This window comes from Perca fluviatilis, chromosome 3 (assembly GCF_010015445.1).
Source record: "Perca fluviatilis chromosome 3, GENO_Pfluv_1.0, whole genome shotgun sequence".
NCBI classification, from domain to species: domain Eukaryota; kingdom Metazoa; phylum Chordata; class Actinopteri; order Perciformes; family Percidae; genus Perca; species Perca fluviatilis.
In genome coordinates, this window is record NC_053114.1 from 40,950,132 (window position 1) to 40,973,784 (window position 23,653).

Here is a 23,653-nt window from a genome sequence, read left to right on the forward strand (position 1 = left end):
TATTACTTAAGTAAAAGTATCATCACAAGTATCATCAGGAAAATACACTTAAAGTATTAAAAATAAAAGTACTCAATGTAAAAAATCCTCCCATTTTAAAAACTGGAAACAATCCAAACAGTTTAATGGGCTAACCCTTTCAGCTGGACTTGGAGGCCGTTATATTGTTGGATAGTTTCATTTATAATAAAATAGCATTCAAGGTTTAAAGATACTTTGTCATATTTTAAAAACTACATGTGTTTTGTGTGCAAAAATCCTAATTTGTCAGAAGAATGTAGCAGAGTAAAAAGTACAATACTTCCCCCTGAAATGTAGCGGAGTAGAAGTAGAAAGCCGCATGAAAAGAAAAATCTCAAGTAAAGTACAAGTACCTCAACATTTGTACTTAAGTACAGTACTGGAGTAAATGTACTTAGTTACATTCCACCACTGATAAAAAGGAAGTCAATAATCGGTTACACTTTACTTGAAGGTATCTACATAAGAGTGACATGACACCGTCCTGAACGAGTCATAAACAAGTCATAAACGTTTATGACATAACGCTTCTTTCAGTGTCATTCGGTTTTTGTCATGACAAGTTATGGTTAGAGCTCATATGTCATACTGTCATGAACACATGACAGTGTCATGTCACTCTTATGTAGATACCTTCAAGTAAAGTGTTACCCTTTTGTTGTTGAAGACGTAAACAAGAGATAAAACACCAGCAGGATTGAGTGTGTAATCTGCTGTTGAGTCAACAGATGACTCTGATTCTTTCACAGCTGACAAACTTCAAACACAGCTGATATGTTGACGACGCTGAATTGCTCTCATATCTTTGGAGACCGTGATCGTAGCGTGTGCAATTATTTACATTCCACTGACTGCATTTGCTAATACTTTGTGATAAGTTTAACTAGGGCTGCACGGTATTAACTAAAATCAAAAATCACGATTCATTGCACATTTTACCTCGAGAACGATAAATGAATAAAAATTTAAAAAGATTCTTTTTTTCCCTTCCCAATAGCTCATTGGTGAGGTTTGTACGGTCAATAGGCTCAAATATCGAAGGTGAGATATTTTTTCTAATTCAAAAGTGCTCATTTATGGGATTTTAAAATAATTGAAGGAAACAGAAAGCGGGAACTATTATGGCTATTTATTGCTTGAAATAAAAAGGTCTTGTGAAAAAAAAGTCACCTTTTAGTTTTATAAAAATTATCGTCATGGGAAAAATACGTTGATAACCGATCAGAATTTCAGCCCTAAGTTTAATTTATGTGAGAATATTCGAATTTGGATGTTTTGTTGAACACAAGCTTGAGACTAGAATATGTATATTTATACATTTAAAAAGAAAAAGGAAAATTATCTTAAAAAAATAAAATAAAATCAGCCGGTGCTTTTCAAGTGAAAATGAATTTATTACATTTTGACGAGCTTTTCCAAATCAGCCATGATAGTGTATTGAATTATGATTTAACTATATTTAAACCTTTGTGCAGCATCAATATATGGCGTACTTTAACTAACAGTCTTAATCTTAACGGCCTGTTTAAACAACATATGTGTCAAACAGGAATTTCTACGAAGAGAACAGTGGATACAGAAATATATACACAAATACATACACGGGTAAAAACTGATTTGTATGGAACAGTGTGTGTGGTGCATGTGTGTAAATTTACACAACGCGCTGCGATACATTTTCTAAAAAAAAGTGCAAAGTATTCATAATACAATTGGCCTGTAACCCAGGAATGCATAACATCAGAAAGCTAAAAATTCTTTAAAAAAGAATGTGCAGTACAAGATGCAGACGTGTGTTGAAGGGCAACTACTGTTTTTTTTTTCTTTTTAACCTGGCTCTCTATTTTCCTATGTTTTTGTGTCTAAGTGACTGATGGGAACAACAATCTTTGACATCGGTCCAGTATTAAGAGAGATCGCTGCAGTCGGCAGCGGAGAAACAAGCTACAATGTAAGTAAATAGGGCAATTGTCCAGCTTGTATTTACCTTCACAAAAGTGCTTGTTTTGCCGCTGACAGACTCAGATTATTATTCTAAATAGGACTGACAACATTATGGAAAGGATTTCTAAGTAGGTTGATCTTTCTGTTAAAGAGTAAGATCCTTTTTTTTTTTTTTTAAACATAAAATCATCCACAAAATTGCGTTCACTAAACCCACCAGACTCCATGTAAATAAACAGTAATTTTAGCATTGTAAAATACACTTCATTCAAACTGACATAAAACTATGTAAAGCAGTTTTGGATCGTCTTTTAACCATCACAACTCTACTTCTGGTTGAAATAAAACACTAGTTTACAGATTTACATGTGAACATATGTTGGCTCTAGACACACTAAAATTATTGCTTTTTTAAATGGAGTCTGGTGGGTTTAGCGCTAGCGACTTCAGAGCTGTTCCTGGTTAAACAGAAAGGTCTCAAAGAGGTTTTAAAGGTCTATCTCTGAAGGGATCCTTTCCATAATGTTGTCAGACACTTAGAATATTAATCTGAGCCTGTCAGCTGCAGAACGAGCACTTTTGTGAAGGTAAATACAAGCTGGACAATTGCTCTATTAACTTACATTGTAGCTTGTTTCATCGCTGCCGACTGCAGCGATCTCGCTTAATACTGGACCGATGTCAAAAATTATTGTTCCCATCAGTCACTTAGACACCGAAACATAGGAAAATAAGGTTGAGAAAAAAAAAAAAAAAAAACTGTAGTTACCCTTTAAAATATCAATAAAATGAGCAAAATTTAGAGAGCCAAAGTAGTGTTAGTTTAACTTATACAAACATTTATTTCCTCTGCAGACAGTGACAGACCGCTGACGACAACACACTCCGCAACGGACAACACAGTCCTTGTTTGTCACCGACTTAACACTTATATATATATATATATATATATTATTACATTCATTTACATATAAAAGCTGATAGTAGTGAAAGGCAGTGATCCTTTTTTCGGGAGGGAAATCAGAACTTCATTGAAAGACTACGCTAGCTGACGCAGTCAGAGTGGAGAGGTCAAAGGTTGGTGGTGGTGGAGTTCAGGATGTTGTGCTGGATCTTGGCGTCAGAGGCCTTGGACAGGTCTCGCTGTGGAGACAGAAAAGCAGCCGGTAAGGCTGAATCCTCGTACGTAATCAATCTATAAAAATTTTATTTTAAAGCTATAGTGCGTAGTTTCTGTCTCCCCGTGAGGAATTCTAATTAATGACAAACGAACTGTCGGCGTGTCCACATGATACAAGCCTTCAGTGATTGCGCACCCCCACAACCTTCCTCCACGCAGTTGCTAGTAACCAAGGAGGACAATGAGGATTACAAAAAACATGGACTCTTCAAAAGGTAATTATCGTCATTCGAGCTTCTGAGTGCGAACGTCACGACACCATTCTCTAAAAACAGTCCTACTGAGAAATCCAGAGAGAGTTGTGTGGAGCCGATAGTCTTAATTAGCTTTGTAGCAACTCATTTGGCAACGGCTTGAATTTAACGGACGTTCATTATTATAAAAAAAAAGTTACGCACTAAAGCTTTAAAGTGTAAAATCAACATTAAACATGTTCTCAGTGCACTTTACAATTAAAAAAGAAACACAGAAATAACAGACAGCAACAAAACAACTGAACAGCATTACAGCAGTAATAATAAACCAGCAACATAAGACAACCAGTGAAAAGGGTTTTGTTTGTGAAGGATGCAGAAAGGACGGTGTGTTATGGTTGGCTGTGGTATAATGAGTAGAGGTGAGTTTTCAATCTAGATTTAAAAAATAATGTCGTGGCCGGGTTGGTACAGTGGGTAGAGTAGGCGCACATATACTGAGAGGTTTATGCCTCGTCGCAGAGGTCCAGGGTTCGAGTCTGACCTGTGACAATTTCCTGCATGTGTTCCCCTTCTCTCTCTCTCCCCCTTTTTCACCTAGCTGTCCTGTCAATTAAAGGTGGAATCATCATTTTGGAATGACACACTGTGAAGGCCGTTAGTGTGAAATATAGAGAAGACCCAGACGGACTGATACGGTTTTAAACTCATACCCATGACGAGCTTTTCACTGCAGAAGCGCTATAAAGTATCAAGTACTGGGTTACTAAGTTTTCGTGTAGCCATTTAATACATATACAGCGTCAGTGTCCAACATAACCTCATAACCTTTCCAGGCAGAGGAGTTCTAAGACGGGAGGAGTTAACCGCTGCACGATAAGACCGTGCCGTCTCATCCTGCCAAGGTCATGGAGGAAGTGAACACATTTGGTCTGTGCCGAGATATTTGGGCGCCCGCAATATCTTTACATTGAAGGTTCAGGTACACTTAAAGCCTCCAGCAGAAGTTCAAATACACCGACAGGAAGACAGGGGGCTCTATCTTGCAACCAGCGCAGCGCAAAGCCCGGCGCAAGTGTCCTTGCTAGATTAAGACAAACGCAGTTGTCAATTTCCCGTCCAGCGCCCACATTGTTTAAATAGCAAATGCACCTGCGCCCATCTGTACGCCCATGGACGTGCTGGTTTTACAGGGAGGTGTGTTCAGGTGCATTCTTGGCATACTGCTACTGTAGCTCAGTTTCTTCTCCTGAAAATCTCCTTCCTGCTTAGCAAATCCGACATCATGATAGCAATGTGCCAAGGTACAAACGCGCCTGGCTTTTAAAGGGAATGGGAGATGACACGGATTGGTTTATTGCATGTTACGCCCAAAACACACCTCTGAATTACAGCAACACTATGTAACTTTTAGCCCTACAGTTTGTCTCATTGGACAAACAACCCACGCTACCCGACACGAGGTGTAGTTCCAATGAGACAACCTGTAGGGCTAAAATTTACATAGTGTTGCTTTAATTAAGACACTAAGTACAACCCTTTTGAACCATGCGCCTGGCGCACAGATCCTTTTTTCCGACGTTAAACTAGCAAAAGTGGATTCCTACATGCCCTAAACGCACCTGCGCCAGGCGCTTCACGCCTAGATCATTAATTAGGGCCCAGGGACTTCAGAGAGTTGGGACGGCACAACACCACATTGTGGTTAAACTTTTCCTTACAGCCTAAATTCTTTCCTCAATTGAGCGTTCATTAAATGCTTCTGTGTAATTCATGAAGGTCTCCCGGCTCTTCTTCACGTATGTGAAACGAGTTGACCTGCTCCTGAGTTTTTTCTCAACACAGGTCACAGTAGGTTGTGAGTGCAGCTCTACAGGTTAAAAATAAAACATTTTTATTCCAACAAAACGGACATGAGAAAGAGGACTGAAAAACAGGTGTGCAGAAAAGGAGTCTAGACAGACTGAGATGTACAGTAGGAGCAACGATGTGTCAGAGCTGTGAAGGCTGTGGGAGTGTCAGCGGTTGTGGGGTAAGACTGCGTTCAGACCGACTTAAGCCCTGTGTATACAAAATGCCCTCTAATACATTTGACTGAGGCCAGCCCGTCTGTGCAGCAGTGAGCAGGAAAAGGCAGTGATCTCTTTGCGTGCCAACGCTTCGGCAAAAAAGTTGAACCTGGCTCAACTTTTGCCACGACACAGCACAACATCATCCGCCAAGGTAGCTTGTTGTCCAATCAAATTGACAAGACAGTGTGGTTCCGGAAGTGAAAGTTTGCAATTATGAGCTATAATGTCTAAACCATCCAAGGTAGAGTTACCACAAGCTACGAGATTGTGAAACGACGGTCGATGCCCCCTATAGAAGCCACAAGTTCGGATGAAATCAACCGGTTTAAAAAAATAAATAAAAATAAAACATGTTTTATTTGTGAAGTAAAAGAGATGCACTACACTTACCACGGCTAGTAAGCTTCTATCATTGAAGTCTATGATGATTTATGTACACTTGTACCAGTCTTTTTCCATTTTATAAATATTCTTTTGTGCTGAATCAAAACGTTTTATGGTCACGAATCATCTTGTAGCTGGTCGGCTTGGTTCCAGGCTTAAAACTCGTCACGATGTGGCCGGTTAGCTCAGTTGGTAGAGCCGGCACACATATTTAGAGGTTTAGTCCTCGACGCAGAAGGTTCAGGGTTCGAGTCCAACCTGTGACAGTTTCCTGCATGTCTTCCCCCTCTCTCTCCCCCCTTTCATGTCTGAGCTGTCCTATCATTAAAAAGGTGGAAATGCCAATAAAAATAATCTTATATAAATATATATATAAAAAAAGACTTGTCATAAGCATTTTCACGCAAAATCGTGTCTAATGGTTTTGGGATCTGAGAAGCCCTTAAAGTCATCTTTCCGTTACTCAAACCGGACTTCCACGGTACCTGAAGAGAACATAGCCCCCTGTGTGTTTTAACGCAGGGCAGAGGTCAGTCTGAATGTTAAGTGTGCATATTAAAGCTAAAAGCTTAAGCTAAAGAAGCACGTTATGTTGCTCTCAAAGGGTTTCCCTTTGACTAGAGACATGCGATTACTGCGTAAAAGAGGGATTAGTCAGAATTACAGCAGGTTTTAGGATTCCAAAACACACCTTGATTGAACCGATTCAGTGTTGACCAAGTCCCTCTAAAATATAAATTTTACATCATTAGCATTTGTCCATCCTCTACAAAACTCTTAAAGCAACACTAGAGAACTTTTCCCGCTTCTGTCCCCCTACAGGTTGGAAGCGGAATTGTCCATTTCATTACATTATGCAAGTTTGCCAGATCGGGTAGCGGATCTGTAGTTCGAATGAACTGGACAATGTAATGTAATGGACAATTCCGCTTCCAACCTGTAGGGGGAACGCAGCGGGAAAAGTTCTCTAGTGTTGCTTTAAATGTGTTAATATTGCACAGAAATGAGGAAGAAGCAGCAGAGAAAATAGATTAGAGACAAAAGTGTCAATTACCACAAACTCTGAATATGTGCTGGCAACAGAGGCTATGCTGAAGTTACGCTGTGGACTAGCGGGGGTCAGCAACGCACCACTCAGAGGGCTCTCCTTCAGCTGGGCCTCGTTCTCCTTGTTGCAGCCTTGCAGGCGTGGGTTGGGGGGTTTCCCGCCGCAAGCTGGCATACGTGCTGCTGGACCCTGGAGACACACGGCAGGAGAGAATCCCATCAGACATGTGGCGCCAACTACCCTCTTGTACAACACAGAGATCGGAGTTAAATGGGAAAAAGAAATGGAGGAAGGAAGAAGGGAACAATCCCAATCCAGGTTTGAAATGGTCAGAATGAATGGAGGATTTAGAGTAAGCATAGTATTCAGCATAGTCACGGAATCACATTCAGCAGACATTTGAAGTAAAAACAACACTGACTGAAGTAATGAATACTCCAAGGTATCTTTATTTGTAGAAATCTGTGCAAATAGGTCATTTTTAAGTACAGAGCAGAAAAACTGAATATTATAAGTTAGTTTATCATTCTGACTGCAGGGTTTTCCCTGTCATAAGGTTTAGGTGCAGCACCCGAGTGGTTTTGGGCAGCACCTGAGCCCAATGAATGTAACTAAAAAGACTTTTCTCAGATCTAATGAATGTAGTCTGACTTCTTTGGCAAGTTTTGTCTTTACGCGTTTTGAGTGTTATTTATTTATTATCTGCTCTAGCTTTTCCAACGTTTCAGACACAGATATGGTGATAATAACAAAGTAAAAGTCAAAGTAATGTGGAAAAAGTGATGCAAAACTACCACATAGGGACACAAAAAGACTACAAAGATACGCCAAATGACCAGAGAGACCCAAAACAACCTCAAAGAAAACACAAATGACCAAAAAGAGACAACACGACTACAAAGAAATGCAAAACCCCACAACCCCCTCCCCCCCAAAATGTATGAGGAAATTACTTCTTTTTTTTTAAATTGAAAAACATAAAATTTTCTTGAGGAAGGACGCCTAAACCATCCGCCAAATACGTGCAACTTAGTGTTCCACAAAGCTAGGGAAAACACTGGACTGAGCAGTTGTCCATCTGACTTAATGTGACCCCATTTCATCAAAATGTTGTTTTCTAGAACGTTTAAACTTAAAGTGCTCATATTATGCTCATTTTCAGGTTGATAATTGGATTTAGAGGTTATATCAGAATAGGTTTACATGGTTTTATTTTCAAAAAACACCATATTGTTGTTGTACAGCACATTGCTGCAGCTCCTCTTTTCACCCTGTGTGTTGAGCTCTCTGTTTTAGCTACAGAGTGAGACATCTCACTTCTGTTCCATCTTTGTTGGGAGTCGCACATGCGCAGTATCTAGGTAAGGACTACTAGCCAGTCAGAAGCAGAGTATGAGGGCGTGCCCTGACAGTACCTAGGTAAGGACTACTAGCCAGTCAGAAGCAGAGTATGAGGGTGTGCCCTGACAGTACCTAGGTAAGGACTACTAGCCAGTCAGAAGCAGAATATGAGGGCGTACCCTGACAGTACCTAGGTAAGGACTACTAGCCAGTCAGAAGCAGAGTATGAGGGCGTGCCACGCTAGCAGCTAGGCGAGCATTATAACGTGTGTTACAAAGTGACCATGTTTGTCTCTTTAGTAAAGGCTGGACTACAATAGAGCTGTTTGGAGCAGTTTGTGAACAGTGTTTTCTGTTGGAGATGGTAAGTCCCTTTTGGGGGGGACTTTGGGCTTTTTCACTTTCTAAACCTATAACGTGCACAAAAAAGATATATAACACAATAAAGGAAAGGGAAAAAGCCAAAAAGCATAATATGAGCACTTTAAGTGCCGGGGCTTTTCTTCTGCTTCCTGTTAATTTCTCTTCCGGTTTGACGTCACGTGTGCTCTTCCGTCTTGAAAATGAAACCAACCTTGTTTGCTGAGAGAGGTGGGCGGGGCACAGGGGAGCGACAGACGGTTCCACCAAAGACCGAGCGACTGGTGCTGTTGGGCGTGGCGCTGGAAATGCTGGAAGTGGCGTTAAACTGATGAGAGGGGCAGAGGGAGCGGGTTAGTGGCGACACAAAGCAAGACGACTACTGAACGTGCAGCAGAGCAAGAAGGGACAGCGTAGCCATGAACGTGAAGCGGGTTTACCACCTTCCGGGATTTATTGGGGGTAGTAGCGGTGACGAGTCTGCGTTTGGTGGGGGTCCGTACTGCGGTTCCGTACAGCATGTCCTCCTCCGTCTGTTTGCTCTTCTTCAGATGCTGTTAAGAGTTTGAAAAGAGAAGTGTAAATAGGCCTGTAACAATTATTACATGGTAGTCTAATTGCAAATATTATTATTATTATAATTATTATTTCGCCGTTTCTCTGTGTAATTAGCCAAGGTCCTAAGGGGTATGGCTGTTGATGGTAATTGCCTGTTCATTTAAGAAATAAATTCAATGTTTTATGTTACAGGGTTTCTGCAGGTTTCACCAAGTCACAAAGTTTAAACATTTTAAGACCTTTAAGTAGCCTAGAAATCTAGACGCACCCTAGCGGCAGCAAATGTAATTTGCAGCCAGGGTCAGTCTAGCAACTCTCCGTTGGCTTGCGAGCTGGAAAAACCAAACTCTAGTCAGGCCAATCGCATCGTGTATAGAGTCGGTGGGCGGGGCTTAACACAATGACGGCAGAGTTGCGACGGTTCCGCATGAATTCCATGCAACTTGAAAACAAAGAAGATGGCTGCTGGCGAACAGCGGTCTTTGGAATCGGCTTCGGCTGTGACTCTGGAAGACTTGGAGTTAAAAGAACAAACAAAAAACGGGGATGTCAGAGTCCGGATACATCTCTAAACTTCCCCATAGCTGGGAGGATCAAATCTGATCCGAAAGAGACTCGCGCAGCTTTGCACTCGGCAGCAATATAAGTTGCATGTTCGTCTCATTTGTAGCCGTAATACAGCAAACTATATTTGGAGTAGAGAAGAAAGAACTACAACACCACAGAATACAAAAAAAAAAAAAAATAATAATAATAATAATAAACATTGTAAAGTGCTGCAGGAGCATTTCAATGAGAAAATTAAGACCCGTTTAAAATTATTTTAGACCTAGAACACAATTCTTCAGCTAATTTAAGAGACTTTTTAAGGCCTAAAATTTAGATTTTGAAATTTTAGAGTTTTTAAAACCCTGCCGATACCGTGATGATAATAAAGAGGCGTTGTTTACTTCATAGGCTGTACCTGCGTTACATTATCTGGGTCACATGCCAGTGATACACAACAAAAGATGTATCCTGGGATTTATTCAAAACTCCCTACAAAACTGTATTTGTTTGAAAAAGCGATACATAAATAAATCATTTTAAATATTTGACTGAAAGAAACAATTATGTTGTTGATCGCAATTATTTCCGAGGCAATTAATAGTACAGCAAAAATTGGGAATGGTTACAAGTGTCGACACATTTCCCAGCAGACATAGAGCCTAGAATACAACCCGGCAGCTTGGTTACCCTCTCTTGTTTCTCCTTCTCTTTCTCTATCCGGTGCAGCTCCCACTGTTCCTCCACGTACTGCAGAAACTTCTGGCCGTTGACGAGAAACTCTCGATCCTGTTCGCTCTCCCACGCGTCAATCTGGGCTTTTAATTTCTTTTCCAGCTTAAAGAAAACACATACACATGACGTTGAGTTACTGTCAAATGCTTAAGAATTGTTACAAGATATGTTCAGTTTAGAACAGGGGTGCCAAACTCAACCTCACTAAAGGGCCAGACATGTAAAGTTTATTGACATGTTTTTGTTTCATTGAAAAAGTCAGATATCAACTTAAAGAAAGATGTTTTTCTGAAAAAATGGAGGAACTGGGTTGCATATGTATCAGAAAGAAGATCAGATTATGCTCCTATACTTATATAGATCAAGATTAATGTATAGGATAATAATACATGTTTGTATGTGTAGGTAATAATCCTTCTCGTAAGTCATTTGAGAATATATTGAGCCATCTGAGGTTGTCAAAGATTGAGTTTAACTAAGACACATGTTCTTTCCCTGGATGTATATAGTTTCCATTTTTATTATTCTGCCCTTTTTTTTTTTTTTCTCTCTTCCTATTTTATTTTATTTATTTATAAAAAATTGTAAAAGAGGAAAAGAAATTACATTTTGAAACAATCGAACAAATCTAGAGTACAAGTTATACTTAAAACAGCAAGTAATTGTGAACACTTTGTGATCGTAATGAGCGCTATGTCAACTGGAAATATTGTGATTGTACTGAAGTGAAAAGATCAAAATAAACACAAAATAGAAAAAAAGAAAAAGTCAGATATCTTTGTTACTGCACGTAGCTTTTTTTCCTACATTATTTTAGCCTTTTTCGTCATTTTTGTTTTTAATAATTTGTCTCTTTTTCAGACATTTGTGGCGCTTCTTGTCGACATAAAGCCCTCCAAAAGTCAGAAAAAAAGTTTCTTAGCCATCATAGAATAACCGTCTCTACTCACAGCCTAAATACGAAGACTCTCTGCTTCTGTGGGAATTTCGGAGTCTCAGAGTCGGCAAATCTGCCAAATTCTGTCGCGTAATTGCAGTCTGAAAAACATTTCCCCATGTTTTTGGTTTGGCGCGCAACTAGGTGGGCCAGAATCTATTGTGAACCTAAATTGATCTATACGGGTTCGATCTAAATCTGCAAGGGGCCGGACTCGGACACACGTGGTTTAGAAAAGGATACGTGGCCTTAATGTCTTACCTTAGGCAGGCTTTTATGCAGCTCAGACCTCTGTTTCTCCTCTTTCAAAAGATTCCCTCCTCGGTTGGTGAATCGTGTCGGATCTGTGGCCTTTTTCTTGGGAGTGACAAAGATGAGATAGACAGATTAGGACTTTAATAAAACCATTATTTAACATGCAGTAGGGCTTTGACTCCGAACTTCGTTATTCGAATATCATTCGAATATAAAAAAAAAATATATATATAATGATATTCAAACAAATATTAGCCAGCCCTTAATATTCGAACCTGTTATGGGCATTATTTTTTGTAAATGAGTTTGCTTGTAAACGTTGTTTTCAGTTCAGATTCCGAGGCTTTTTCACGCATTTCAAAATGTAACTACACGTCGCGGCGACGCACGTCTCTCGGCCGTGGCTCGGTAGCGGTGCATTCCCCCCTAATTCTCAAAGAAGGCTGGCTCGCCCAGGGCCAGGACCAGGACCAGGACCAGGCCAGGGCCAGACCAGATCAGCGGCATCTTTCTCCCGTCGCGTTCCGCTGTCTCTCCTACCTACAAGGGCGCCGCACCCTGTCCCTTCTCCCCTTCCTACCTGCTGCTCAGTGCTGCTGCACATGAGGAGAGAGCACAGAGGGGGGGGGCGGGGGGGGCTGCTCCTCAGTCACACAACAGAAGAGAAAGGGGACTGTTTCGGCGGCCACAGGAGAGAAATACCTCGCGTGCTCGCTGGACAATACCGGCGACTCTTTTATTTTACAGAAAGTCGCTGTCTTTTCTACAGAAAGTCGCCAGATTTGTCGCTAGTCGCTTTTGTGAAAAAAAGTTGCTAAATTGGCAACACCGCCCACACACACTGGCTCGACGCACACACCAGCACACGAGTATAAACATCAGACCACTTACGTAGGCTACGGTGAACGCTCCAAACTTCCTGTCGAAAGCACACTGTTTGTGTTTAATCCAGGGTCTGACTTTTAATTTTTTTTTAAACTGAAGGCATTTAATGGTCAAAATATTATTAATAAATATTCAAATATATTCAAATATTAATAAACAAACAAACTTTGAATATGTTTTTTGGGGAAAAGTCATAGCCCTAACATGCAGCAGCGTTACCAGATCAATCAAATACATTCAGGGGTGTAATGATGTGGTTGGTTTTTTTTTTTAAAAGGTGGGCACATCTGAATAACAAAGACTGAAATGTACACCAGTGTTTCTGGAATAAATTCATCTACACGGACTGAAATTAAACAAAATAAATGTCATCCTGTAATAAAGTGAAAAGCGGAACATTAATAAGTCAGTTTCCTCAACTGAACCACAGGCTGCTTGTAGAATTTATTTACAGCCGCACAGTGACGAAATACTGCACATTACTTTTTTTGTGTTCATATGTAGAGCTGGGCAATATATCGATATTATATCGATATCGTGATATGAGACTAGATATCGTCTTATGGCGCTGACACAGCAGGCCGATTATCGGCCGTTGGACAGTCTGGCGAGGTCAGTGACTCAAATCTGTTCGGTGTGTCCCGTGCCGTCGTCCGTCTGGGGGCTGTCGGCGTTCATTTTGGCCGACCTGACATGTTCGGTCGGCGGCAGGGCAGTCAGGACTCTCCCGGAAATGACGAGCAGGACGAGGTGACTAGTCTCTCTCAAAATCTGACCAAAATCTTTTAAACTGACCTTTGCTGATCTGAAATGAAGACAGATTCAGCAACTGCACGGCCTGTTTCTCGCTTAAAAGGTTTTCAGAAACATTTTTCAGTGAACTATTTTAGTCCAATATGAGATCGTATTCTGAACGAGCCGCCATGACAGTCTGGCTTTGAATTTCTGGAGAAAGCAAACCAATGTGGCGCGTTCGTCCAATCAGCTGCCGGTTTTCATTTCTTGGGCAACAATACAGATTAGCGCCGCCTGCTGTTATAGAGATGTATTACGTCTCGTCTCCTCTCGTCTCTTTGGTCTGTTCTGTGGCAGTTTTTTGGACCTCTGGGACGCGAGTGATCATATCGACGGGGGTTTCTGTCAACGGTCGGCTGTCGGCTAGGTGTGTCTACACCATTAGATTTTGGATATCGTAATGTGACATAAGTCGTGTCTTCTCCTGGCTTTAAAGGCTGCTTTACAGTAAAGTGATTGAGTGTCATTTTCTGAACTTACCAGACTGTTGTAACTGTTCTATTATTTGCCTTTACCCACTTTGACGTTATGTCCACATTACTGATGATTATTTATCAAAAATCTCATTGTGTAAATATTTTGCGAAAGCACGAATAGTCAACACTACAATATCGTTCAATATTGAGGTATTTGGGCAAAAATATTGTGACATTTGATTTTCTCCATATCGCCCAGCCTTATTCATATGTTTATTGTAAGGTTTTTGTGCATCACCTTTATATATATATAAAAAATATATATAAAAAATGTTTATATATTAAAAAATATCTCTTCACACTAAATCTGGTTATTGACCAATTGGATGTAACATGGAGTTTCAAAAGAATTCAGATTACGGCTGCATGTCATCATCCTACTCTTATATTTTTGTACATATTTCCTATGTCTATTTGATGTGTATTTGTCTTCTTCACACTTAATTCACACGCACATTCTGATGTGCTTTTTCTTTTGAGCAGCTGTAACAATTTCCCCAGTGTGGGATTAATAAAGTCCATCTCATCCAACGTCACTTGATCTTGTAATTTATCCCATTTGCACAAAAGGTATTTTTGAATTGAGAAATTGTAGCCGACCATTATCGGTACAACCTAATCGGCTCTGGTTTAGTCCCACTAGCGCGCCTTCAGATGGATGGAGAGTCTGGGTTGGTCTACTCGGAGCGTACTCACCTCTAGCTCGAGGAAGAGTCTCCAGCTGTCCTCCCACTGCTGGACGCCATCAAAAAGCTCTTTGTGATGCTCGTGATGCTGCTTCAAGCGCTGGATCTCCGCATCATGCAGACTCAACAGCTCTTCAGTAAAATCCTCTTAAAAAAAATAAAAATAAAAAGTCAATTAAAGTCTTAGCACTATTGTTTTGTATCGAAACTCCAGTATCATTCGATTTAAGACATCTAAGGCCATGATCACACTCGCCTTCTTTCTTGACAAGAAAAAGTTGACTAGGGTGCTTCTGTAGCTTAAAAAAAAAAAAAAAAGAAGAAGACGCTGGCAGCGTTTAGGTTCCAAAAAGCAGCCGCGAATGTCTTTTGTTGCTATAAAGCCGCCTACACACTACAGCTGTAATCGGGCGTTAAACGTTATGCCCGGCAAGGCCCGAGCCCGACAGAATTCGGCCCGAGCCTGACAAGTACATTTTGACTGACAGCTTTTTAAAAGCCCAAACCCGTTTACAGCCCGACATTATTCAAATGTGTGCATGCACACAGCTCTTTTGCCTTTTTTCAAGAATGAGTCATTTAAAAAACAAATTTAACATAATTTATCCATGATTAACGTCGGCTGTAGGCCATTGGAAGTTGGAGCAAAGAAATAAAATAAGTCCTCCAGAGGCCAGCCTCCGTTTCACCTCCTCAGCATCCATTTACGCGCTAATCGAAACGCATCACCTGACCGCTCATTTACCGCGCAACCCGGAGCGCAAGCCCGAGGCCGGCCCGAGCCCGTGTAAAATGATAGAAATTAGGGTTCGGGCAAAGATCTTCAGCTCTGTTATGATGTAAAACACACGCCGGCAGATTAAAAAAAAATGTATTAAGATTGCCTAAAGCCTGGTACAGCCGGCAGGATAATTAGGCCGATTTTAGCCCCGATTCACCCCTCCCGACAATCTTAAGGATGCTCCGATTATCGTAAAATAATCTGATCAGATATTCCTGCCGTGCGTGGTGTGTTAAGACTGCTCTCGTCTGCTCGGAAGGACGTCGGGACCGCTCCGATCTCAAATCGGGGATATCCAACATGTTGCATTTATTTGGCCCGATTTCTCCTCGTGTGTGGCGTCCCCCGGGGACAAACGAGCACGCAGCCTGTGTAAAATAAATAAAGTCGATGGGCATAACTACATCCACAACTGCAGTCCACCAGAGTACATGGAAACGAATATATGAACGTTTATTAATCTGTGTAATACCTAACGACATTTCTATGAGAAAAAAAACAAATCCCCTCCATATCATGATGTAGCAAGTATAGACCATGCTCGCGTTGTCTTCTTTGACCATCGCCTTTTCTTTTGATAACGTTTCTTTTCGGTTAAAAACACACTACAAACTATCGCCACTGCATCCTCTTCGTCCGCAATGATTGTTTACTCTGAAGTCACGTTTGATCTCGAGGGATTTTGCGAGATTTCCCGTCTGACCTGAGAATGCTCGGGAGTCAAATCGGTTCGTGTGTGATGTGTAGATTTTGCCGTGTGCTGCGCACCGCACACTGTACCACCAAAACTGTTACGGCGCCTTCACACTGGCGGTTGAAATCAGCTCCGTAATACGCACTACGCCCCCAGCGGACGTCGTACTACACCGTTGAAAATCTTCAGAAGCGATTTACAAAAATGGCGGAGAGACTAGAAGGACTGATAAGTGTCTGAATGTCCGATTCTCTCTGACCTCTCTTATACAGCTATAAATAGAAAGGCTGCTGCGTGGAGAAAAGTTGCCCAGGACGCTGACATGTCACCTCGGTTAAATGTGATATATAGCGGTATAATGTCAATAGTTAGACGTCTGTTGCTAGCTAACCAGTTAGCATTAGCAGGTTTGTTTATCAGTACCATAGCAACGCTAACTTCTGTCGGATAGGAACCGTCCGTAGCTTTTCGCAAGAGTTAAATTTTTTGAACGCATCCGGATGACCAACTGACACGATTTTTTTCGCACCGCACTCGTCCGGACCCATTCGCCATGCGGTCTGCGAATCTCCACAGGAAATGAATGACTTCCGGTCGTTTCGAAGCCGTATCGGAGATGATTTCAACTGCCAGTGTGAAGGCGGCGTTAGACCCGTGATATTTTATGACCGTGTGTGGGGGGTCTCTCAGGATTGGAAAATCAGCCGACAATTTTAAAACCGTCCCGTGTGAACCAGGCTTAAGATGTCAAACAAGAGAACCCACCGCTAAAATACGGAGCGAAGGCCTGCCGCTGGTCACCGCTGAAGAAGCACTTCTCCCAAAACACGGCGATCTCGGAGCGGATGGCGTCGGTGACGTGGCGGATGTTCAGCAGTTTGAGCTCCTCTAGACGCTGAACTTCTGCTTGTAACTGAGGAAGAAAAAATAAAGTGTAAACTGAAAATAGCAGCCACAGTACGGACACCGACAGAGAAAAATAAATAAATATAAAAAAAATGGATGAACTGGGAAGTCCCGGTCGAATCTTCTCACCGCTTGCAGGTTGCTCTTCCTGGATGCGACCATGTGGTCGTTGAAGGCCTCCCTCTCTTCCTGGGGAACCTGCAGTCTGTCCCACAACCGCTGGATCTTCTCTCGGTGAGCCTCACACACCGCCTCGTTCTCCGCCTTGCGTTCCTCCAGCTGCAGGGTCAACACGAAGGCCAATTTATGCTTCTGCGTTAAAATCGACGTTGTTACGTACGCGGGTACGTGGAGATTAGGGGTGTGAACCTTCATTGGTCTCACGGTTCAATTGGATTACGATTATCCTGTCAGCGATTCCAATCTATTCGACATCACGATGCGTCTCAATATTATTCAGTCCTTCCAGAAAAATGCTGAGTTTTTTGTGATTGTTGCGGGCAAAAATCCTTGATTATGCGGCACGTTTTCGTAAAAAAAAAGCGATGGAATATGCGGGATATTTATGCAATGAAATTGCGGGAACTTGCAAAAACTGCGATTTGATGAAAAAGAGAGAGAGAGAAAAAAAAGTGATTCCCCCCAACACGCTGCTTTTCGATGATGTTCACGTCGCATAATTACATCACTTTATAACGTTCCCATGGCAACAGGGGGAAATGGCTGCTCCTGTGTGAAGTAAACGCAACATTTTTCAACTTTCTGCAAAGATATACGTTACTTTTTTGCAATTATGAAATCTGCAACTTATGCGGCGAAAGCGTGGCGTATTTGAAAATAATGCAGCCCCCTGCATAAATATGCAGACTTTGGCTGATTATGCATTGAATTATGCGATCGCATAAACGCGTTTTTCTGGAGGGACTGATTATTATATATTGCTACACATGGTTTTCATCAACACATTCAAGCAGTTAGTTAGTTAGTGAGTTAGTTAGTTTGTGAGAGAGATATATATATGATATATGATAGTAGTATACAGTTGTTATATATAAATAAATATATGACGCACTGGTATCGGATCGGTACTCGGTATCGAGCGATACCCAAGTTCAAGTATCGGAATCTGTATCGGGAAGCAAAAAAAAAAAATGGTATCGGGCCATCTCTATTGGGGGCCCCCCTGCAGTAACTCTGAGGACCGCCCCGTTGAAGACCTCCATTATAGATCTTACCTGACAAACGAGCAGTTTGAGTGACGTGATATTGTCTCTCGAAAGGCAGAAATGGTCCTCGTCCTCGCAGACGACGTCCTTCTCAAAGCTGCTCTCGGGGATGTGCTCCAGCTCCGCCATGTACACGGTGATCTGCTTTTTGAGGTCCATGAACTCAGCATGTCGCCGGGCCTGAAACCACCAGAGCCGATTAGATTCTGTGGTTATGACAACGGTTTCGGTTTTGCTGATCCTTTGTAGTGGCCTGCTATTTGTTGATATATATGACCGATGTTAGGGCTGCTACATTATGGACAAAAAAAATAAATAAATAAATCATCATGATCACAATTATTTTGGTCAATATCGGAATCAGTTATTTAACACAATTTCTCATTGACTTTTGGAAAGATGTTGCATTTATTGAACTTAAAATAGTGAAACCTTTAAACCAACAGGGAAAACCCCTTGAACTGTGAAATGTCCCTTAATACTTTTCCCGTTGAACTTTTTGAATTCCCCTTGAAATAAATAAATAAATAATAAATATATATATATATATATATATATATATATATATATATATATACACACACACAAATGTTTAAATAGTATTAGATAATACACACAAAATAGGATCAACTGTTGTAGTGCACTTTCAGTGTTTGAAAACAAGTAATAAATCAAAAAGAAAAAAAGAAAAATAAACATTGTTTTTGTGATCGTTAGGAGCTGAAATCAAAACTAAAATAATCAAGTTTTAGTTTTGATTTTGGCTCCTAACGACAATTGGACAGCCCTAAATGATATGGATTTTTAATATTAAAACCAATATCTTCTTTTTTGTAATATGTCAAATAAATAAATTCAGAAGTCAACATTTTAAAATCATCACCCAATGTGACAACAGATTTTGGCGCAATCGAGTTAAGATAACTCTCAGTAGCAGCAAAATTCCAAGTTTTATTTTTGTCAGATGTCCTAAAACGATGCGATTACAGTCCAAGCGGCCCAAAATGGATAATTTTTTTGAGGAAGGTAGACGGGACAGCTCCCGAGAGGGTGACAAACACTTCTCCTTTGACGTGGAGACAAGAATAACCGAACAGAATGCAGAGGTTAACAAAGCGCGCTCCCACCTTCTCTGCGTTCTGGTTGGCGATGTGCTGGCTGAGGCTCTCCAGCTGTTCCGGTGTGGGAACAGAGTCTGGGGCGATGCCGTACGGCATGGAGCACAGGATGTCGCACAGGTCCTGGTCCTGATCCAGCAGAGACTTCAGCTGCTGCATCCGCCGAGTCTTCTCCTTCATCAGAGCCTCCACCTGTGTGCGGATGTTCTTCTCCTGCTGGAGCATGGTGATGCCAGTCTCCTCCTGAACACGCAGAGAAAGATAACAAGTTCACGATTCCATCGTCCGTATCAGTGGTTTCCCAAACATTTTTACATCAAGGACCCCTAAACTGACACAAATTAGGCCACATACCCCCATTGCATACGATTTTCGCTTTTTAAATGTTTTATTACAGACAGTGTAAAAAAAACAAAAACCCATGACCAAAGTAGTCATACATTACTTCAATCTGATACTTATGGATGGAATTATAGTAAAAATAAATGATTCCCCCTTTTGATCAGGACCCCCTGCAACCCCCTCAAGTACCCCTGGAGGCCACTTTGGGATTTTGGGCGATTCATTGAGGGCATAGCTCCGGTGCCGCTGGATGTCGCTCTTTTTCTTTTGTCCGTTATTGGCTGAACACTGGAACACGGTTTGTCTATGTTTGCATGGTCCAGGTTGGACCACTTTGTTTTTGTTGGCGTGTGCGGAGCCTGGGGTGTCTACAGAGACCGAAAAGACTGTTTACAGTGGGTTTAGGGGACCGGCAGCTCGCAGATAGTGAGGAGAGGTTTACTGTATGTGACAAAAAAATGTTGTAGCCTAAAAAAAATGTGTGACATCGCTTAGAGTACCTTTAATAATAATAATAATAATAATAATAATATTATTATTATTATTATTATAATAAATGACTACACGTTTATCTTCAACAAATTCAAGCAGTCATGATATATATTTATTGTATCTGCTCTTAACACTCTCTGAATGTAGCGGAGTATGAACTCAGCAGACAATTTATTTATTTATTTTTTTAAAAGCAGTGACCGGAAAATCAACAAGCAACATTAGTAGGCCGTAACCGATTATTAGGGTTGGATATCGTTTGGATTTTTACGATTCCGATGCCAAACCGGTACTTTTCAAACTATTCCGATTCCTAAACAGATTCTTGAAAAACTGAAAAATGACATGTAGATGTAATGAAGATGTAATATGTTTACTAGCGATCACGTGCAGTGAATGGTTAATTTGCTTTTACGTCCGTTTTGGTGAGCCCAGGAGGGAAAATATGGCATTTTAAAAAGTAGCCTACATTTACGGCAGCTAGCTAACAGTAGACTACAGAGAAAGTGATGCAATGATTAATTTCAACACCCCTACGATTTGTCATCAACCAACTAATAACTCAAATGACTGAGAGCCATTTTATATTAACTCAAATTCTAAATCCTATCAGAACAAAATGAAAACGTAGTGAGTAAGCGGGTCAAGATTGTGAATTAGCCCAATAATAGAAACATTTGCATGGATCACAGTGTTAGCAGCTAGCTGTAAAAACAAAAAGGTGATGTGTTTTTTAACACTGGAGATGTTGTATACCTCAAACACGTTCAGCTGAAGTTCCAGGTAGAGGGTATCCATTTCTGCCTTGCATTTCTGAATGCTGGTTATGAGCCTCTTTTTCAGAGATTCCTCTTCATTGATCATCATATCTAGTAAGCTCTGGCGGACAAAGACAATAAAATCAAATCAGCATTTTGCAGACAGATTAATAATTATCAGTATCTCATTATTTTGGCTAATATTGATAGAGTTTTTTATTTTATTTATTTTTTATTCATTTCCAATCCCACTATACATCTAGTTTGGAGTTTACTTGTTGAGTCCTTGGTGCGGTCACATAATTTGTCTAAAAATGCTGCTTCATTTGGGCCTGTAGTAGTTTATTAATACAGCCTACTTCTGTCTGAAAACTGAACTCCAGGAGATGAAAACATCAAAACGTTTATTGTTGTATGGTCTATATCCTCGACGTTCCACTTCTGGGATTGCTCCGGTGACGCAGGAAATTCTGCCGGATGAGTGTATTTTCACCGATGTCCGTTTTCTTCCTCTTTCTTTGTGTTGGCGTTCTAAACTCCGGTGGATTTCTGAGGACTATGGTTAGCTTCTCCTCAGATCTCTGCAGGGTAAATCCAGACAGCTAGCTAGACTATCTGTTCTGAGTTTTCTCCCGCACAACTTTTTTACAGCGGCTCTGTGCGGAGCTGAGCGCCGCCCCTGATGATTGTGATTGGTTTAAAGAAATGCCAATAAACCAGAGCACGTTTTTCTCCCACCCTGGAGTGCTGTGTGGACTAGCCAGACCCTCCTCCGCTCCGCAGCGTGGATGGTCTGGCAAAGCCAGACTAATTGTTGTATAACATGATTACTAGGGCTGCAACTAACGATTATTTCCATAGTCGATTAATCTGTCGATTATTGTCTCGAGTGATTAGTTGTTTGGTCTATACAATGTCAAGAAATGTGGATCAGTGTTTCCCAAAGCCCAAGATGACGTCCTCAGATGTCTTTGTTTTGTCCCCAACTCAAAGATATTCAGTTTACTGTCAGAGGCGAGAATACACTAGAAAATAACTCACATTTAAGAAGCTTACTTTTTTCATTAACCAATTGATTGGTTATCAAAACAGTTGGCGATTAATAGTTGGCAACTAATGGATGAATCTTTGCAGCGCTAATTATTACTACATCTTTGTTTAACTGTTTTTTTCTCTCCACCAGTTTGTAGACTTCCTCGTTGTCACACTGTTTCTTCAAGTGAAATCATGTTTTTGCAAATCTCAAAAGAAGGGCAATCTTGCACAGAAAGTTGGATATCATCAGCATTCTTCATCCAGCATTGGCTAGTAAATGCAACAGTAAATATTTAAATGGAAGTAGCCAGCCGTGGCTGTACTGCAAAGACAAACTTATGCACTTGTGGTTAATGGATGAATCATCCATACACCACATCTGTGTGATGAATCAATGCCATAAGTCCTCATGCTGATCACATGAATGCCCATACTTTGGAGGCTCAGGGAATAAAAAACAAAACTAAAAATTTCATAACCCGAATGTATCATTTGACAGAAGATTGGGCTCTTTTCATTAGTTATGAATGGACATTACTAAGATAAATCTCACATACCGTATATAAAGGATGAATATTAGAGTCTGATTAATACATTTTAGTCCATCATGGTTACTCTGGTATCAGTGTATGGAACAGCTGATAAACGGCAGTACAGAAGTGACAAATATGCATTTGAGGTTACCTGGAAACTTACCTTATATATATATATATATATATATATATATATATATATATATATATATAGTCCCAATCAGTGCATTTATCTTGGTCCCACTTTTTCATTATCAGGATATGAATATCAGCCTAATAAGTCCAGTATCTGTTAGGATCTAAACATATATAGTTCTGTATATCAATATTTCTGAACATCCCTGCACAACCCTGTACAGCCCTTCCATCTGAAAACAGATATATTGTGCATATTTGTATAGTATTTTTTTTCTAATTCTATATTTATGTTTCTTGACTTTGTAGTGCTTTTATTTTTATCTCACCAAAACAGTAAGGCAAAGTCATTGCAACCCAAAATTAAAAGCTCTACTTTGTTTACTGATAACCTGATGAGCCCCCCCCCCCCTCCTCCTCTGTCGAAACCGGTTAATAATCCCACAGATCGCGATGCATTTTCTTTGTAAATAAGTTACTTAGCTACTTGGCAACAACCCTGATTCTGATTTTGAAGCATCAGATGTACCATTGACGACATCTTAACGACTTTACAGACGTGCTGCTGTGTGTCCCATGTGGAACTCGACGTCTCACCTTAATGTGGTTCTTGACAACATTAGTTCTCTGCAGTCTCTGGTCCTCGGGGATACCGATTTCCTCCCAGATGTCCTTCAGGTGGCACAGCGCTTTATTCAGGCAGGACACAGCCTCTGCTGCGAGCACCTCGCTACAGGGACAGGGGACACAGACAGAGACAGGGAAGCATGCTCAACTCGGTTATCAATACAACGTTTCAATGACACCAACGGTGACATTTAAACCACACACAGAATTCACCTATCCGATCGAGCTAACCGACGTTGATCATCAGTTAACGTTAGCCACCTGCTATCTCATTTAGCTAATATCTATTATTTTACGTTAAACAAACTGACTCCTGACTGAAAAAAAATAGTTTGTGTGCTTACCTCCTTCTCATTGTTAAATTCCAATATCTTGTGTTTATCGGTGAACAGTTTAAAATAACCAACACTAGTCAAACTTGAGTAGCGAAGCGTCGCCTCTCCTGCCTGATGTCAGTCTGGTCCGTTTGTACACAGTTTAAAATATGCGTTCAGTGGCGTTCTGCTCTCTGATTGGCTCGTTCTGCGGAAGCGCTTGCTGTGTCAAACCAATGCCGACTGCCGGGCGGTTCAGCAGTTTGTAATAAGAG

The 23,653-nt window shown here is 40.9% G+C and overlaps 1 protein-coding gene across 3 annotated transcripts; it reads right to left on the bottom strand.

Annotated features, from left to right (window-relative positions):
• Positions 1-2,783: 2,783 nt before the first annotated feature.
• prc1b (protein regulator of cytokinesis 1b) lies at positions 2,784-23,550 on the bottom strand. 3 transcript variants are annotated; one of them, XM_039795105.1, is made up of 15 exons: positions 23,409-23,550; positions 23,035-23,167; positions 20,733-20,855; positions 19,152-19,385; positions 18,034-18,204; positions 16,928-17,077; positions 16,658-16,805; positions 14,428-14,564; positions 11,582-11,677; positions 10,339-10,485; positions 8,988-9,098; positions 8,759-8,872; positions 6,850-7,032; positions 6,487-6,521; positions 2,784-3,108 (listed from the first exon to the last, which is right to left on the bottom strand). In XM_039795105.1, the coding sequence occupies exons 1-15, from the start codon at positions 23,417-23,419 to the stop codon at positions 3,060-3,062; spliced, it is 1,842 nt and encodes a 613-aa protein (XP_039651039.1). In that variant the 5' UTR covers positions 23,420-23,550; the 3' UTR covers positions 2,784-3,059. The 3 variants fall into 3 exon arrangements, with proteins under 3 accessions (XP_039651039.1, XP_039651041.1, XP_039651040.1); XM_039795107.1 differs by lacking the exon at positions 6,487-6,521 and having other exon boundaries at positions 6,927-7,032; XM_039795106.1 differs by lacking the exon at positions 6,487-6,521.
• Between the last annotated feature and the right edge of the window lie 103 nt (positions 23,551-23,653).